The 19,129-nt window shown below is 41.5% G+C and overlaps 1 protein-coding gene across 2 annotated transcripts in view; it reads right to left on the bottom strand.

Annotated features, from left to right (window-relative positions):
- Positions 1–646: 646 nt before the first annotated feature.
- The window catches only part of PHLPP1 (PH domain and leucine rich repeat protein phosphatase 1), a 197,246-nt gene continuing 178,763 nt past the window's right edge, over positions 647–19,129 (bottom strand). For both annotated transcript variants that reach the window (XM_058175660.1, XM_058175661.1), the window contains exons 15-17: positions 10,411–10,605; positions 7,494–7,722; positions 647–3,090 (exon numbers count right to left, since the gene is read on the bottom strand). In XM_058175660.1, the coding sequence (XP_058031643.1) occupies positions 1,894–3,090; positions 7,494–7,722; positions 10,411–10,605 (1,621 nt within the window). In that variant the 3' untranslated portion in view covers positions 647–1,893. The remainder of the gene's footprint in view (positions 3,091–7,493; positions 7,723–10,410; positions 10,606–19,129) is intronic.

Here is a 19,129-nt window from a genome sequence, read left to right on the forward strand (position 1 = left end):
GAACTAGAGTCTTCTTCCACACCATGGAAAACTGGTATCTCTTTCTGTCTTTTACAACCTACTTTGATCCCTTGACACTCCAAATTTCTAGGCTTGTTCCATTATCTCATGTGTATGTCAAATGACAAAGTTGGGAACAATGTAAAACTGGTTGTTGAGCACAAATTTGAAAAAAAAAAATCCACTTTCATTCAACCTTTCCCATGCAACTAAATGTCCTTTCCACAATTTAATTTTGTTTACTCAGTTTTTATTCCAAGAAGCTCAAGGCTCCTGACCCATTTATTCTTAGTTAGAACTTATGTGTTGAATGCTACCAATTGGCCCAAGATCATTTAATGAGCTTCATGGCTCAGTGGAGCTTTGAACTCAAAGCTTTCACCATTTATTCTTCTATTTCCCGTTTGTTGGCAACATGGCAATTTCTTCTTGATAGCAAAATACTATCTTCTTCACTCTTGAAATAAGAGCATCTTTCCCCTTTCCAATATGGTAATTCTTTAATAATGAGGACAGGGTAATGTTAGTTTAGTTTATCAACAACTGTTGTGATAAAAAATGTGAGAACCTGAAGTTTTCACTGTCAAGCCTGCAGATTATGCACATGCACATGTGTGTTTGTATGGACATACCAGAAGGCAGCAAATATTTGTAAATTTTTATATTTATTATAACAAAAATTATGACATGTTCATTTGTGCATTCTTCTTCAATATAACTCTTGGTATGTAAATGATCTACAGTAAATGAACTCTATACAATCATGCTGGTTGTGACAGCAGGGAGGAACACACAAAAAATGTGCCAAAAAAGTTAATGGTGAAGACTGAAAAAAAAATTAACACAAGGGTCTGTAGCCCACTGAAGTCTACCCAGCTTGTTACAGCTGCTCCTGCTAATTTTTGTGTGGATCGGAATCCAAAAATGTCGTCATTTGTGGGCAACTTCACATGAGAACACAGTCCCCCCCCCTGCTGACTTGGGCCCAGCCAAATCAAATGGCAACCGGACATGGTGGTACAGACACAGTAGGTCAATCAAGGCTTCCACACATTTCATTACTTTCACCCGCTGAGAGGGTTATATGTTGATAGGATTTTCCTGCCCTCCCAATTTGGTGGCATGAATGGTAGTTTTGACATACATGCGGAAGCTCCCGGGTGTAAATGGAAACAGGTGTGTGGGGGTGGGGGTGGGGGGGCAAATGTCAGTTTTATTAGGTTGTGCCCTCCTGCCAGGTCTACAAAAACATGTGAAGCATCACTATACAACACTGAGTTATTTACAGGAATTTCCCAATCAGCTGTTCTCTCAGAGAAAATTAGTGAGTCTCAGTGACTTAAAGTCACCTGAAAGAGTAAAAGCAACTCCTAGGAGTTAGTCTCCATAATTCTACAAATGTCTATCCATTTTCAAGACCAAAAAAGCCTTTTTTTTCTCTCAAAGAAATAACAGTATTACAATATTACTTAATCATTTAGCACTGGCAATACTGCCCTGTTTTCCAAACAGACAGAGGAAAGAAAAAAAAAAGAACAATTTTAAAAAATATTACATCAACGTCATCATCAGTTTCTTTGTAATATATTAAACCTTTTGTATTTTAATTTTTCTCCACTTGTTTTGTACACATCTGATATGTTAAGGAAGGGGAAGAGTTAAACTAGATTAATTTCTAACCAGTGAAGCATCACTAGAAAAAGAGGGGGGGAAAAAGAGTTGGTGATCATTACAGCTAACAAACAAGAAGCAGCTGCACTTCTCAGTTAAAGGGAAGGATCTGGAAGAGAAAGTGGAACAAAAGCTTTCCTCCTTCCTCACCTCGTTAGTGTAATACAAACCTAAGGAGCTTCCAGCTCTTAATGTCTTGTTAGCTTGTTTCCCAAAACTCCGTCATAGTGGCGTATCGTAATAATCGGGCAGTTGGTCCAGCTGATATTGACGCTGTTGCTGCTGCTGCTGCTGCTGTTGTTGTTGCTGCTGCTGCTGTTGTTGTTGCTGCTGCTGCTGCTGTTGTTGCTGCTGCTGTTGCTGCTGCTGCTGCTCATGATGTTGCTTCATTATCTCCTTCACCTCCTCCTCAAGCTCTGGTGGGATTATGAACTGATCATCTGGATCTGGCTGAGCTGGAGCAGCAAAATAGCCCCCCGTCTTCCTGAGTGGCGCATCGGCTGCTACTTCAATTAGGTTGTGGCTCCTCTCCAGAGGAGCCACTGAGCCGTTGCCTCGGCGGCGCCCGATCGTGCCAGTGGCAGAAGGGTCAGCCTTCCGAAGGAGGCACGTGTCTTCTTCATTCGCACTGATGACGATGCCTTCGTCGGTGACTTCCACCGGGGCCTGCAATACTATCTGCTTCTCCTTTGCTCGACCGCAGTGGATGTCCACTTCCACTTCGACTCTGCTGCCATTAGAAAAGACCCCTTCGATTGGCTCCTCATCATCGCTGTCAAGGCCATTGTCTGAAAAGGCGCTGGAAAACGTAGCGCTGGACAGCTGCCTTTGGAAGGAGTTGGAGAGGCAAACTGGGTGGAGCATACAGCGCTGTTCATTAGGGTAAGCGGGACTGTTTTCGTTCATGGTTACCTGAGGTGGCTCGTCGGAGGCCGTGGATCCAACCTCGCTGCTCATTTCGGAAGTGGAGATCTCGCTGCTGATCTCAGAGGCCATGCCGCTGCTTGATGAAGGCATCCCCAAACCATCAGAAGGCTTATCTTTGATTACTACGTTGACAGACTGGGGGAAGCTACCTGGGCTGGGAGGAGGCACCCCATTTAACTCACAGCAACAGAAGCTATCCTCAGTTACGTTGAGCTGAACCACCACGGCACTGAGGCTATCGTTGCAGCCATAGCTCTGAGCCAACGTGCAAAGTTTCTTGGCAGCTCCAAGGGCATCGGGGACGTTCCTGACAGCCTCCACAGCTTCGTCGATGGAGAGACTGTCCCATAGGCCTTTGCTGCCCAGAATGAAGAATTCATCCTGAGGAGTCAAAGTAATGGACTGTACGTGGGGGCGTGGAACAACACTTGGGTGAAGAAAGGTATATCCCAAAATTCTTGTTGAGTCTGTTACACCATTCACTTTGCCATCCTAGAAGGAAGGAACAAAACATATGTTAATTGCTTAATGTTGTTTTAAGAGCTAAATAGCAGCTCTTACTTGAGAGAGAGGAGGGATAAGGTTTGAGTAAAGAGCTGGTTTTAGAATCAATCCAAGCTGTTAGTACCTCTGAGTAGTGTGGACCATCATTCTGGTCCACTGGAAACTCATCTAAGAGAAATATAATATCTGCAATGTCTAGGATGTCCAATAATTTTAAAAGAGGCTGAGAGGAGCTCTGTGGCTTCAGAATGGACTGTCAATGTCAATCTAAAAGTAGTTAAAGGGAGAAGGGAACCTTATCCTACCTCCCTTCCTGCCACTTTTGAGACATGATGTTGAATTTCTATAACTAATAACAATAAAAAAGTAACAGATCTGCACCGTTACCGATACTGGGCAGATTAAAACTATAGGGCTTTTTCTCTCTGTAGATTTTTCACATCTGAAGTATGCAAAACCTTTCAAATTCAAAACATTCTGATCTCAAAAGCCTGATCTCAAAAGCCTGTCCAACTTTGGGAATTTTAAGACTTGTGAACTTTAATTCCCAGAAATCCCCAGCTAGCCATCTTGTGGAGTTGAAGTCCACAAGTCTTAAAAGTTGCCAGGGTTGGACATCTGTGCTTCACGTGGATTGTTCCAACTTTACCAAAAGTATTCCAACTTTGTTCAATTCCTCTGGAAATGTTCTGAGTTTGAACAAGACCTTTTCTGAGCTTTTTTTTTTTTGAAATGCATCATAAACTTCTACTAGTTACCTGCTGCCAGTTGTGGGAAAACAGTAATCCACAATTGGCCCACTGACCAGTGAAGTAATTATTTGTCACTTCTGCATTTTTTGAATGTTTGCATCTCTTTGTCACTGAATATCATCGCTTCTTCAGAATCCTACTGATATATATCACCCAGAGGGTGGCGAGACTCAGAAGGTAGATCGCTCAATCAATAAGAATGTAATGCTTGGTTTCTATGAAACATAACACCAATCATTCAACCACTGATGTCCGCATATTTCTGTAAAATATTTCAACAGAGGTCTTAGTGGCAATCTAGAAATGAGCATCAACGTTCTGGTATTTGCCTTGCTATTTTCACACAAATTCCACTTTGCCTGCTACTTTTTTAAAAATACTCTAGCCACAGCTAGAGAAGCAAGCAGATTCCCGAATGTTGTTTAGAAGTTCTCTATGACTTCCTGGACAACTTTATGTTGAGATCTTGGAAGGATTTTTTTTTTCCAGGATAGCCACTCTTGGTAAGATTTGCTATTGCCCTAAATTTTTTTAATTTTTTTAATTTATTTTTTATTTATTTTTTATTTATTTTTTATTTGCATTTATATCCCGCCCTTCTCCGAAGACTCAGGGTGGCTTACACTGTGTTAAGCGATAGTCTTCATCCATTTGTATATTATATACAAAGTCAACTTATTGCCCCCAACAATCTGGGTCCTCATTTTACCTACCTTATAAAGGATGGAAGGCTGAGTCAACCTTGGGCCTGGTGGGACTTGAACCTGCATTAATTGCAAGCAGCTGCTAATAACAGACTGTCTTAGCAGTCTAAGCCACCAGAGGCCCTAAATCATCTCCATTTCATAAATATGACACTGACTGGTTCTGGAGCTTTACAGATGATGTTGTAAAATGAAGCCTTCAGAAATGTCTCTTTAGGAGCATGACATGTCTCTGGAATCTACATAATAAGAACTTCATTGTGATGAAGGAAGTCAAAGTTTCTACCGTATATATTTCAACTCTTATTGTTTACTGATATGCTCACATAACTGGCCCTAGTTATCCCTTTAATTGGATGGATTTTAGACTCTGGCACCCCACATGTTGGATGACATCATTAATGATATAAATATTATGGAGTGATTTCTTCTTCTCTTCAGAAGACGTTAGTAGGAAGCCCTATGTGATTGTGAAGCTCTGATAACATTCAGTGGCAAAGAGATGCAAAAATCCAGATGACTTAGAAGTGAGTAATTTTTCACAGAACTGGTGAAAAAGAAGCTGGTGAGAAAAAGTGGCGACACCAGCTGCATGAAATAAAGCAGCGGACTACTTACCGAAGCAGGAATTAAGGACACTACAGGTAGTAGTCGACTTAACGACTACAATTGAACCCAAAATTTCTGTGACTAACCAAGTCGGTTGTTGAGTGAGTTTTGCCACATTTTATGACCTCTCTTGTCACAGTTGTTAAGTGAATCGCTGAAGTTGTTAAGTTAAGCAACACGGTTGTTAAGTGAATCTGGCTTCCCATTGACTTTGCTTTGAAAAAATGATCACATAACCTCAGGACACTACAAATGTTATAAAATGAACCAGTTGCCAAGCGTTTGAATTTTGATCACATGAGCATGGGGATGCTACAATAGTGCTAAGCGTGAAAAATGTTCGCAAGTCGCTTTTTTTCGATCTGTTGTAACTTCAAATGGTCACTAAAGGAACTATTGTAAGTCAAGGACTACCTGCAATGGCAACGGATACTTGGCATCAAATAACTCTTAACATACCATCCCTGTACAAGTCGCTTCTGCACTGCATAGCATTAAAAGAAGGAAAAATTAACAAGCTGTGGGTTTCTTTTTTACAGCCCTACCATACCAAACTCATATTTCTAGGCTTGGAGAAATGCAGATTTACTGTAATCATATAAATTGGAAGAGGAAATAAATTATGTCTGGGCTCTTGTTTGTTTTCAGGAAATTGCTCTGCAGAAAAAACTGTTTTCACATGCCCCAATTACATGTCTTTTTCAGATATGTTACTTCCCCTCAGGGGAAAAAAAGATTAATATCAGAGAGGAAAAACATTGTTTTTAAAAAATTAAAATAAGTAGTATTCATATTCTCAAGTTTTGGCTTGATTTGACTTTAAATAAAATCAGGGAATTTTTAACATCCTGTATTCATTTAAAGACTGGATCAAACATGAAAAGGGAAGTAGGAATGGGGAAAGAGGAAAGTTAAACTGAAGGAAATGTCTTGTATTTCATAACTTTACATGCTTTAATTTTAAAAATGTTATAAATGGTGGAAATGGGCAAACTGAAGAAAGTACCTTTGGTTTGGGAAGAATACCTGTGATATTAATATTATGGACATTGTAGTGGCTGTCCATAACAGCATTTTAGGAAACTTTGCCGTATATTTCTTTTAGGATGGCCTCCCAAAGATCTTGACTTTTCTCTAAACTTTGGGATAGTTTGATGGTAAAGCTATTAGATGCATATTTCATGAGGGATTGTGATATATGTTTTCTCTCGTATGTGAGGTTTCTTTTCTGTTCAATTTTGTCTGTTTTTTAAAAGACATTATATTGATTTTTTGGTATATGCTGTGCAGAGTCACTTCTGAATTGAAGTGTCCTTATAAGTCTAAATTATATATACCAGGTTTCTCCAAAATGAAGGCCAGGGTCTTATTTCCTTTTGACCCCTGAAAAAAACAGCTAGGCCTTTTTTTTTGGGAGGGTTCTAATTATTGACTCACCTCGCGGCGGTGGCACCGAAAGCGCTGCCCAGCAGGAGCCCGCTGCTGCCCCACTTCTTCTGTGGCCGCTTGTCACCACTCGCACGCATCGCCCCAGGCCTCCAATTTGCCTTCAGAAGCCTTCCAGCAGGCATCTGAAGGCAAAATGGAGGCTGGGGCGATACTTGCAAGTGGTGGCAAGAGCCACAGAAGAAACGGCCGCAGAAGAAGGCAAGGCAGGTGTCGGGGTGTGTGAGGCCTGGTAAGCAGCTCCACCCCTCCCATCCACACCCTAGCTTATTTTTTACCTGTGTGCCTCGCCCCACTCCCTGCGCCCCAGGATGGGCGGGGTCTTAATTAGGGCTAATTTTGTGGGTGGGGCTTAATTTGATCACATGTGTTCAAAAACATGATAAGGCTTCTTTTCAAGGTGGGTAGTCTTTTTGGAGAAACACGGTATATATGTACTTGCATACATGCATTTAAAAATTTTGGGATGGGGATGGGGATGGGGATGGGAATAGAATAGAATAGAATAGAATAGAATAGAATAGAATAGAATAGAATGCTCAGTGTACATAAAAACAACAAAATGATAATAATAATAATAATAATAATAATAATAATAATAATAATAATAATAATAATAATAATAATAATAATAATATCAGAGTTGGAAGGGACCTTGGAGGTCTTCTAGTCCAACCCCCTGCCCAGGCAGGAAAGTGATAGGTCATAGCTTATAAATCAAGTTACAATCATTAATCATAAGAATGTGGTCAAGATGTCAGAAGCAAATTCTGCTTTATTGGCAGCGTTCCGAAACAGATTTGCGAAGAAGCACCTGCATTTTATTAACCTGATCCCTCCCTCCATCACCCTCCCTGGGGCTGACAACCCAGTGTCTTACTTCTGTAATAATGGCCTTGTGCTGCTTGATCCTCCTCAGCTCTTCCTCACAGCTCATCATATAAGACCTAGACAAAGGCAGAGGCTTCCCGTTCCTGCAGAGAACGGATTGGCACTTTCCCACATTTGCTGAGGTTAACGTGAAGCATCCACCTGGATCTAATGGGTCATGTTTGATGTGGCAAAGGACAGCGGAACCTCCAAGTTTCTGCCCAGCAGTTCCAAGCTTCCTGAAATTTCAAGAAAACAACATTAAGAGGTTAAATAGGGAGAAGCAATGATCATGCGTATAGAATTAAGGTCATCACACACACTTATTTTCAAGATTCAGCAGAAAAAGTGAGGAACGCATACACACAGAGCAATTAAGACACCTACAAGTGAAATTTGATGCATTCTATTAGAGCTGCTGATGGAATTTTTACAGTTCATAGTTTAGTGATCATCCAGATGGTAGCAGTAGTTGACCTTGGCTGATTTTCAAAAGCTAAGGAGTGCTGGACCTTATTAGTAACCAGATGGGAGACAACCGCAACATACTAGGGCTGTAGGCTCAATTGGAATTTTTTTTAAATATCCAGAAAGGGGATATATTCTTGCCAATATGTTTATGAAGTCAGTAGGTGTTGAAGCTCTACCTGAAGATTACTTTTGCAGTTAATTGGTACAGTTTGTGTGGCTCCTTGATTTGTTACCTGACCTTCCCAGTTAAATAACTACATCAGTGGTAAAATTCAATTTCTTTCACTAATGGTTCTGTGGGCATGGCTTGGTGGGCGTGTTGTGGCTTGGTGGGTGTGGCAGGGGAAAGATACTGCAAAAAAGAAGAGGGCCGTGAAAATATTTACAGACCCCTCGCATCCTGGACATAAACTGTTTCAACTCCTACCCTCAAAACGATGCTATAGAGCACTGCACACCAGAACAACTAGACACAAGAACAGTTTTTTCCCGAAGGCCATCACTCTGCTAAACAAATAATTCCATCAACACTGTCAAAGTATTTACTGAATCTGCACTACTATTAATCTTCTCATAGTTCCCATCACCAATCTCTTTCCATTTATGACTGTATGACTATAACTTGTTGCTGGCAACCTTATGATTTATATTGATATATTGACCATCAATTGTGTTGTAAATGTTGTACCTTGATGAACGTATCTTTTCTTTTATGTACACTGAGAGCATATGCACCAAGACAAATTCCTTGTGTGTCCAATCACACTTGGCCAATAAAAATTCTATTCTATTCTATTCTATTCTAAAATCTTCATTCCCACCCCACTCCAGGGGAAGGATACTGCAAACTCCCCATTCCCTCCCCACTCCTGGGGGAAGAATATTGCAAAATCTTCATTCCCATCACACTCTGGGACCAGCCAGAGGTAGTATTTGCCAATTCTCCAAACTATTCAAAATTTCCACTACCGGTTCTCCAGAACCTGTCAGAACCTGCTGGATTTCACTCCTGGACTACATTAGAAAGAAATAGGAACTCTTCATCAGAACCCCCAGGGAACCAAAGCCATTCTCGTGCCCTCCAACTAGGAGGATCACAGAACAGAGACAACACTGTGCTATGTATGCAAACAGGCCAATTCAATAGAAGGTATCTCTTCCAACATTCCTAAGGCTGAACTCAAAGCAAATTCCCCTCAGAGAAACGGAAGACCTGACATTCCAACAGTTCAAGAATAGGGGTGCCCAAAATGTACTGAACTGAGATAGTTTTGACATTTAAAATTATATTTGAGTACAAAACAGCGACTTCCAATTATTCTGGAAGAGTTTCAATCTTGAAACAGCACACTTGAACTAGAGTGTTTCAAATTTGAAACAGTTCAAATTTCTTAGGTTTTGCATGCCCCCTTGTCCAGAACTTTTCTAAATAGGCAAACTATTAGAAAAGAAAAATAAGAAAGGCATTCTAGTTTTGCATTCCCTTTTCAAACCAACTGGATCAGATAAACATGACTGCAGAAATCCCAATTAAGTCCAAACTCACATATTAATTACATCCTCCCAACTGTACATTTCTCCAAAATTGGCGGTTTCCAGTTCATCTCAGAACTGTCAAGCCTACATAAATAATGCATAAAAATCCATCTATCTTCTTCCAAAAGCCGTATCTGGTTATAATTTAAACAATTTGCTTTTGATTATTCAGTCTAGAGTAATAGTGGAAATGAGCTGCTAGGGAGCTATGTATCTACATTCAGTATATCTATATACAGGCTGTTCTCTCCTTTTTTTAAAGGGGGGTATACAAGAAGAAATGTATGATTTTCATAATATTTTAAAAGAGTTGCATCTGAGAATTTAGGTAATTTAATGGAAGAAGAGAGCTGAGACAAATAGCATTTGAATCTATATATGCAAAGCACCAGAGCCAGTCACTTTTGTGCAAACGAAACAGAAGATAGAAATGGCAGGAATCAAGTCATTATTGTTTCTAGCAAAATGGTCACTAGCTTCTGTCCAGTTCACTTTTGGAATTAAGCTCTGGTAAATTAAATGCAGCTTGCTGTATTATTAATCTTCTCCAATTTTAGTCAAACATTAAATATAAAAACATGATTTCAAGGGGAATAAACAGTGTTAATTCATTGATCTGGAGAATCCTCCAACTTCTGCTGAAGTGTAAGCAGAAATGTTTAGCAAGTAAAGCAGAAATGTTTAGCAAGTAAATCCCTTAATTATCACTTATGATACATGGGAAATGCTGAACATATCTTCTCAGTGGCCAGTTTTCAAACTCTTTCTGTTAAAGACTTTTCTTAATGGTAATGTAAGAGCTAAGTTAATGCTACAATATTCTTCTTCAAATATCAACAACTGCAGGTAAAGGTTTTCTGCTGTCAAGTCATGTCAAACTCTAAGAGATGGTGCTCATCAACTTTGCAAACACAACTGACCTCTGCATTACAATGAACGTGTTGATCATGTATTCCTCTTCATTCTTAGTTTTCTGCAGCTCTTCTGCCAAGATATCACTCATGGTACATTGTAGAAGGTAGGGTATTTCCACGTTGCGGTCCCCATCAAAGACTCCATAGAGGGCCTCCCTGTTCTCACAGAAGTTATTGGCGGAAAGAGCTGCCACACACAGTCTGTCAAAATAAATAAACAAATAAATAAATAAATAAAAGTGTGGAGCAATCCAAGCCAGTTTAGCATGAGGGCAACTGACTGGCAATTTTCTACAAAGCTATCTTCATCAACGTGCCATCAAGTTTCACTCCCACATTTTCTAGGTATTAACATAAGCAGCTTTCACATTTCTTGCAGTTCATTTTGAAAAGAGAGATCTTAATCCAAAGAGGATGGAGAATGTAGTACTTGGTTGAAAAATCTGAATCCATCTAAACAATTCTACAGTAGAAGCAAAATAGAGAATAATCCTATTCTCTCAGCAAGCTAAGTATATGTGTAATCAATCTACTGGCCTTTTTGCCATGTAGTACTTTGGGCATTTCCTTTGGGCATGACACAGAAAAAAGCACTGGGTGTTAAAATCAAGCATATGTAATATACAAAAAGAAAACCATCATCCCATTTAATTACAAAAACATTACAATCATAAAGGACAAGACACATTTTTCCTAGATGTGCCTCAATGGAATTCAGTTATACTTGATTGTTAACCCAATTATTTTGCCATCAGCAAATTGATATAAGGCAATATATAGAAGAGACAGAAAAACATTATAGCTTAAATGGCATTCATCCTCTAGACCAAGGTCCCCAACCTTTTGGACCTCAGAGACCACCAAGTTCATAGTTTTAAATCCCATGGACCACTAATATGAATCCAGCGCCTGCTGAAGTGCTTGAACTCCCAGTGATGAGATGGGGTCCTTCAGGCACTCTCCCTCCTCTCTCTCTCTCTCTCTACCCCACTCTTTCTCTCTCAGCCTCTCTCTCTCTCATATCCTCTTTCATTCTGTCTCTTTCTCTCTCTTTCATTCTGTCTCTGTCTCTCATTCTCTCTTTCTCTCTCCCCCCTCTTTCTCTCTCTCATTCTCTCTCTTTCTCTTTGTAATCTTTCTCTCTCTCTCCCCTCCACTCTTTCTCTCTGTCTCTCTCTCTCTCTCTCTCTCACACACACACACACACACATATCCTCTTTCATTCTGTCTCTTTCTCTCTCTTTCATTCTGTCTTTCTCTCTCCCCCCTCTCTTTCTGTCTCTCTCATTCTCTCCTCTTTCTCTTTCTCTCTCCCTCTCCCTCTTCCTCCCCCTTTCTCTTTCTCTCTCTCTCATCTCTCTTCCCCCTTTCTTTCTTTCTCTCCTCTCTGTCCTCCTTTCTTTCTCTCTCCCCCACTCTTTCTCATTCTCTCTCTCTCTCATTCTCTTTCTCTCTGTCATCTCATGGGCCAGCCAGTGTCTTGGGGCTGAGAGCTCTAATCACAAGACTGGCCATTGCTTATCCCGGAGCAGCTCCTCCACCTGGGCGTGCTGCGGACTACCAGTGGTCTGCGGACCACCGGTTGGTAACCACTGTTCTAGATCATGGGTGTCAAACTCGCAGCGTCACATTGCCGTCACATGACTTTTTTCCCTTTGCAGAGCTGGGTTGGGCATGGCCTGCAGACCCCTGCTCTAGACCTGTGAATAAAAGCTGTTGCTGTTCACTGTGACTTTCTGGCCAATTTAAAATCACAGCAGAGGGATGTCCAACCCTGTCAACTTTAAAACCTGTGATCTTCAACTCCCAGAATTCCCTAGCCAGCTGGGGATTTCTGGGAGTTCAAGTCCACAAGTCTTAAAGTTATGAAGGTTGGACATATTAGACTTAGTGTGAAATATAACTTCAGTTGTTTTAAAGATGATTCTACACGTAACTGGCTTGAGTTTCCATTATCATACTAGAAATAGTGCAGCAAAGTTTAAGAAAAATTAGTGTCACTGAGAAATAGTTCAGCAAAGTTTAAGAAAAATTACAGTGTCACTGTCTTCCCCCCAAAAACTAGGAAGGAAATAGGAAATATTTACATAGAAAAAGGAACAGAAACTATATTAACTTCCTTTCTTTGGTATTCCTTTCTTTGGAATACCAATATCATTGTTGGTCTTCTTTTAAAATTTATATATTTATGATATATAAATAAATAAAATAGAAACCCCAAATCAGTCAACTTAATATTTGAACCTGCTGGCTTCCACTGCTATTCTGCTACCCTTTTTTTTTTAAATCCAACATATAATTTGTACCTTTCATCTAACTGAAAGGTGACTAAGGAGAAATATAATTTAAAAATTTCCACAAAACGTATTACAAAATAAAGACACAAAAATACAGGATGAAAATATATCAAAAAACTATCAAGAGCATTATTAAAATTAAAAAGGATATTATGTCCAATGTCAAAAGTTCAAGCAACAGAACACTAAATGTTTAAAATGACACATAAAGAAACCAGGAGGACATTTCCAAATCTGAAGCGATGCCGCCACAAAAGTTTATCTCAAACACCAATCTGCTTAGCAAAAATACAGAAACTATCACGACTCCTTTAACTTGTATTCCTGATTATTATATTTGTCTCTTGACTTTTCTTGAGGCATTTGAAGTAGCACATAGGAAGAATACTGCTCCTTTTATCCTTGCATCCTGATGGGGTAGTGAAATATTGACTAGCTCAAAGTCATGCTGCGATGTTCATGCAAATCATGTTTGTGAAATGCAGAATTCAGTTCAGAATCTTGGAGTTGTCGTTTTAAAAGAAAAAACAATGGCAAATTTCTCGTCCTTGCATATCCATGCCAGAGGTTAAGGCTCAAATGTATTCTTTTACTCACTGCCACTCCTAATGACTACCAAACCCAGAATTATGCAATGTAATATATAATTATGCTCAATTTGATAAGGAACAAAAGACCCAGAATTCTGTTTTTAGAAAAAAATGAACACAGAACTTTTAACTTTTTATCATAGCCATATTCTTTACAGTCCAGGGTGGATAAAAATTTATGTTGGTTTTTTTTTAAAGTTTTTAAAAAATCAGATTTTTTAAAAATTTAAATTGGATTTTTTAAAATCAAACTTATTTTAATAAAATGCTTTTGGAGTCAAAATCTATCTAAAGAGAGTTTTCTATTTAAGATACATTAATAATTTATTTTATTCAGCATGAAATGCAGCTGAATAAAATGTAGCATGAAGCTGTATATTCTGCAATATTTACATTTTTGATGGACTCGTTCAATGAATCTAAGCTCTGCAAGCTAAATAGGAAATCTTCATTTTGTTTGCAAATAATAATATTAAAGATTCTAACTACCAGCGAGAATGAGTCCTTACATTTAATGATCACCTGTCATTTCAGATCCATCATGGCAGCGCCTGTTAGTGGGCATCCACTCACCTGCTGCCCGCTATGTTCCTCACCTTGTGGTGTCACTGCCACAACACCAGCTGTCCCATTAAAGTGAATGGGACTGTCGGAGAGTCAACAGCGGGTCGGAAGAGGAGCCGTTGCGGGACAGAGATCACAGTTGCTCTTTAAAAATTATGATTTAAATTGAGTCGGTTTAAATCAAGCCTTTTTTACTAGTGATTTAAATTATGATTTAAATTGACTTGATTTAAATCAAATCCATCCCGTTACGGTCATTCACTCTTAACATCACTGGGCGTATAATGTACGAGTGTCCTTTTATTTTCAAACTCATCCTTGTTAATTTGGGTTTGTTCCTTTGCTCGCTTCATGCCATTAGCTTTCCTTCTGTACCAGAGGAAAAATGTCTCAAAATAGTTCTTTGGAGGATAAGCAGAGCCATTAGGATAATGAGGAAACAATCAAAAGAGGTTCTTACAGAAAGGGGGCATGAGAAATGAGGAGAGCCCAGGAAAACAGCTCACAGTTTTGATCCGAAAAATGAAAATATTTCAATCAGCAGGGAACTTGATGTGGCTGGACTCTGCAAATAGGCTTGATTCACACATTTCACTTAATCATTATGTATGAAATAAAGGACAATTGGCCAGGTTCACATAAGCTAATCCGCAAACCTTGCCTACAGACCTCAATGGCTAAAATAGCTAATCCAAAAACCAAGCAAATCACATTCTTATTTAATGCAACATGTTAATTTCATTAAGCAAGAGTAACTTGCTACCAAGGCAACGAATGTCACACAGCCTCTACTGAGACCCAGGTATTTACAAGGATAAAATGAAAAGGGAATATGTATACTTTAAAGACTGTCAATATTTCATTTTCATTGCCATGAAGCTTCAAGGTATTCCTCCAGTAATGGAAATGGCATGTTTCAGTGCCAATACCCAGAAAACGTGAGTGGGAACGTAGTAGTGCACTTATATCCTGTTTGTAGCATTGGCCTCTGTCTGGCACCATGCGAACAAAATAATATTAGTGGGACCATGGTTAATCAGTTCCATTAGGAATGACAGTTTATACATGTTGAGCATGTATAAAACTCTGAAGCAGTGAAGACTAACCTCTCAGCTAATCCTCTTGGCTGAAACTGACTCTACAGGTAGTTCTCGACTTACGACTGCAATTGAGCCCAAAATTTATGTTGTTAAGCGAGAAATTTGTTAATTGAGTTTTGCCCCCATTTTAGGACTTTCCTTGCCATATATGCTAAGTGAATCGCCGCAGTTGCTAAGTTAGTAATATGGCTGTTAAGTGAATCTGTTTCCCCACTGACTTTGCTTGTCAGAAGATTGCAAAAGGGGATCACATGACTGCAACTGTCATAAATGTGAGTCAGCTGTCAAGCATCCAAATGCAAATCACATGACCATGGGGATCCTGCAATGGTCGCAAGTATGAAAAACGGTCATAAGTCACTTTTTCAGTGCCGATGTAACTTCGAACGGTGACTAAACCAACTATTGTAAGTCAAGGACTACCTATACTATAGATACTCTTACAGATACAATGAAAGGAACATGCCATGAAGACATGCTGTATCTTCCCCCCTATATTACAGACTGGATAACCAGAAAGCAATCAAAATCATCAAGAGTAAAATCAGAATAAGATGTAAACAGCCGCCTACTTGAATTTATTTGTGTGTGTGTGTGTGTGAGAGAGAGAGAGAGAGAGAGAGAGAAAGAAGGAAGGAAGGAAGGAAGGAAGGAAGGAAGGAAGGAAGGAAGGAAGGAAGGAAGGAAGGAACGAAGGAAGGAAGGAAATTTTAATCAATAGAAATATTGTCTTTCCTCTCAAGAGCCTCCTCAGAAAATCTAATTCCTGTTATCCTCAAGAATGGGTTTGGGGGAGACTGCATTAAGAGATAATATCAATCTATGGAAAATAATTAAGCTCAGCAGAGAGAGTGGAAGGATCCTTCCTTAGCCAAGAGATGGATAGATGGAAGAAAATATCTCATGATATCATATATGTAATGAACACAAATATGCATCTGTCGCATAAATGATCTTCCATCTTAAACTGGATCACTTCCAAAAGTACAACCTTGAGAGGAAGTTCTCTTCTTTTTGCTCTAATTTGCATCTAAATACATTGATTTAAATAAATCCTCAGTTTTAAAGATCTAAATTCAGCAGACTTCAGACATTAAAAGCAAACTCTGATTTTGGACCTCACTTCAAAGGATAAAAATCTGTTGTTTGGCAAAACAGTCTGGTTAATGGTCATTGCTTCTGCACATGCATAACAAAAATATTGTACTCCATGATTTTAGGTGCAATTTTGGCAACTCTTCACCTGTCCCAGTGTTTGGGATAAGTTAGTCCTTGACTTAAAACCATAGTTGGGACTGGAATTTCTGTCATATGCTGTAGTTATAAGTTAAGTTGGACCCAATTTCACAGAGGCCCTTAAGTGAATCATATGAACACAAAAAAAGTCATATATTACAATTGCATGACTGCAGGACACTGCAACAGTCACAAATGTGAGCTACTTGCCAAGTGCCTGAATTATGATCCCTTGACCACAGGAGTGGTATAACGGTTGTAAATGCAAGCACAAGTTGTAAGATACTTTTCTTGAGGTAGTTATAATTTTGAACCATTGCTAAATGGTCGTAAGTCAAGAACGACCTATAAAATATTTTGTAAGGTTTGTCTAAAATATTTTGTAATATTTTTATTTTGGCATGCTAAATCTAGGAGGTTTAGGGGATTTTTAACGAACTGTTTTAATCGTTTTTTTACCGGGGAGTTTTAATGGGAATTTTAAGGGGGGGAGGGAAATTGACGGGTTTGGGTCGGGGGGGTGGATGGGTGGGGGGGGGGGAAACCTGTCAGGGAGGGTGCTAAGTCCACCATGTGTTCGCGGCAGTAACTTAACAGGTCCGAAGGTAGCGGGGAGGGGTGTCGTTCCAGCTTATCAGGGTCGAGCTATTAATACGGTAAGTGGGAGAGGCAGATATGATGGAAGGGGGGGCCACATCAGGTTTTGGGGGTTCGCTCTCGCTGTTTACGAGTGATTACGTGCTCCGGCCCCCCAGGATTTTCTCGTGACCCGAGTGGCCAGAGTACTTGGGACTTGGGCCTTTGGCTGATGTTATGTAATACCAGGTCCGTGGTTAATAAAGCCCCCCTGATTTCAGATCTAATTCAGGAAGGGACCGCGGACGTTATGGGCATTACGGAAACCTGGTTGGGCACCGAAGGGGGGGTTCCCCTAGTGGAGATGTGCCCACCAGGTTTCCGAGCATTCCATCAGCCGAGGGCCCAGGGTAGGGGTGGCGGGGTGGCGGTTATTATTAAGGAGAGTCTTGAGCCGAGGCAGACCACTGTGCCTCAGATAGCTGGGTGAAGTGGGGTCGTAGGACTCAGGTGGGCTTGCTGATCACGTACCTGGCTCCTTGCTGCGTGACAACAGCCCTGCCTGAGCTGTTGGAGTTGCTGGCCGGGTTGGCAGTTGAAACCCCTAGACTGTTGGTCATGGGGGATTTCAATTTGCCATCAACCGGCGTGGCATTCTCGGCGGCTCGCGAGTTCATGGCTTCCATGATGGCCATGGACCTGATTCAATTAATTGACGGCCCTACCCACGTCGGGGGAGGCACCCTAGACTTGATTTTTATCTCTGGCCAGTGGTTGAATGATCTGGTTTTAAATGATTTAGTTGTAGAACCTTTGTCATGGTCAGATCATTTTCTCCTTCGTCTAGACTTTCTGACCGCTACCCACCACCGCAGGGAGACGGAACCAATGCGTTGGTTCCGTCCCAGGCGCCTGATGGACCCAGAGAGGTTCCTGACGGAGCTTGGGCCGTTTCCCGAGAATCTGGCCCACGACACAACTGAAGAACTAGTCGCGGCCTGGGAACAGGCCGCGGCTGGAGCTTTGGACCGTGTTGTGCCTTTGCGGCCTCTGACCCGGCGTCGGTCTCAACCAGCTCCTTGGTTCTCCGAGGAGCTGAGGGAGATAAAATGCCGGAGAAGACGCCTAGAGAGTGTCTGGAGATCCAGCTGTTCTGAGGCTGACAGGACACTAGTTAGGTCCTATAGCAGGACCTACCTAGTGGCATTGAGGGATGCGAAACGTTCCTACATTTCCTCCCTCATTGCGTCGGCAGATAACCGCCCGGCCACCCTGTTTCGGGTGACCCGCTCTTTCCTCCAACAGGAGGGGTGGGAGGACCCCCTACAAGGGCGTGCCGAGGAGTTTAACGGTTATCTATACGATAAAATCGTTCAGCTTCGGGACGGATTGGATCAAAATTGGGTAGATCCAGGCGAGAGTTCCGAGACCCGTCTTGTTGAGGTGGTTTGGGATAATTTTGACCCTGTGACTCCCGAGGACATGGACAGGTTGCTGGGTAGGCTGAATGCCACCACATGTTTACTGGATCCGTGCCCCTCCTGGTTGGTACTGGCCACACAGGAGGTGACACGAGGCTGGCTCCGGGGGATTACAAATGCTTCTTTGCGGGAGGGGGTCTTTCCCGCTGCCTTGAAAGAGGCGGTGGTGAGACCTCTCCTCAAGAAGCCTTCCCTGGACCCAGCTGTTTTAGGAAATTACTGCCCAGTCTCCAATCTTCGCTTCACGGCGAAGGTTGTAGAGAGTGCGGTGGCATGTCAGCTACCCCAGTACCTGGATGAAGCTGTCTATCTAGACCCGTTCCAGTCCGGCTTTCGGCCCGGATACAGTACGGAGACAGCTTTGGTCGCGCTGGTGGATGATCTCTGGAGGGCCAGGGATAAGGGTTATTCCTCTGCCCTGGTCCTATTAGACCTCTCAGCGGCTTTTGATACCATCGACCATGGTATCCTGCTGCGCCGGTTGGAGGGGTTGGGAGTGGGAGGCACCGTTTATCGGTGGTTCTCCTCCTACCTCTCTGACCGGACGCAGACGGTGTTGACAGGGGGACAGAGATCGACTCCGAGGTGCCTCATGTGTGGGGTGCCGCAGGGATCGATTCTCTCACCCCTCCTGTTCAACATCTATATGAAGCCGCTGGGTGAGATCATCAGTGGTTTTGGGGTGAGATACCAACTATACGCTGATGACACCCAGCTGTACTTTTCCACCCCGGGCCACCCCAGCGAAGCTGTCGAAGTGCTGTCCCGGTGTTTGGAAGCCGTACAGGTCTGGATGGGGAGGAACAGGCTCAAACTTAATCCCTCCAAGACGGAGTGGCTGTGGATGCCGGCATCCCGGTACAGTCAGCTGCAGATGCGGC

The sequence above is a fragment of the Ahaetulla prasina genome, chromosome 3 (assembly GCF_028640845.1).
Source record: "Ahaetulla prasina isolate Xishuangbanna chromosome 3, ASM2864084v1, whole genome shotgun sequence".
In the NCBI taxonomy this organism is placed as follows: domain Eukaryota; kingdom Metazoa; phylum Chordata; class Lepidosauria; order Squamata; family Colubridae; genus Ahaetulla; species Ahaetulla prasina.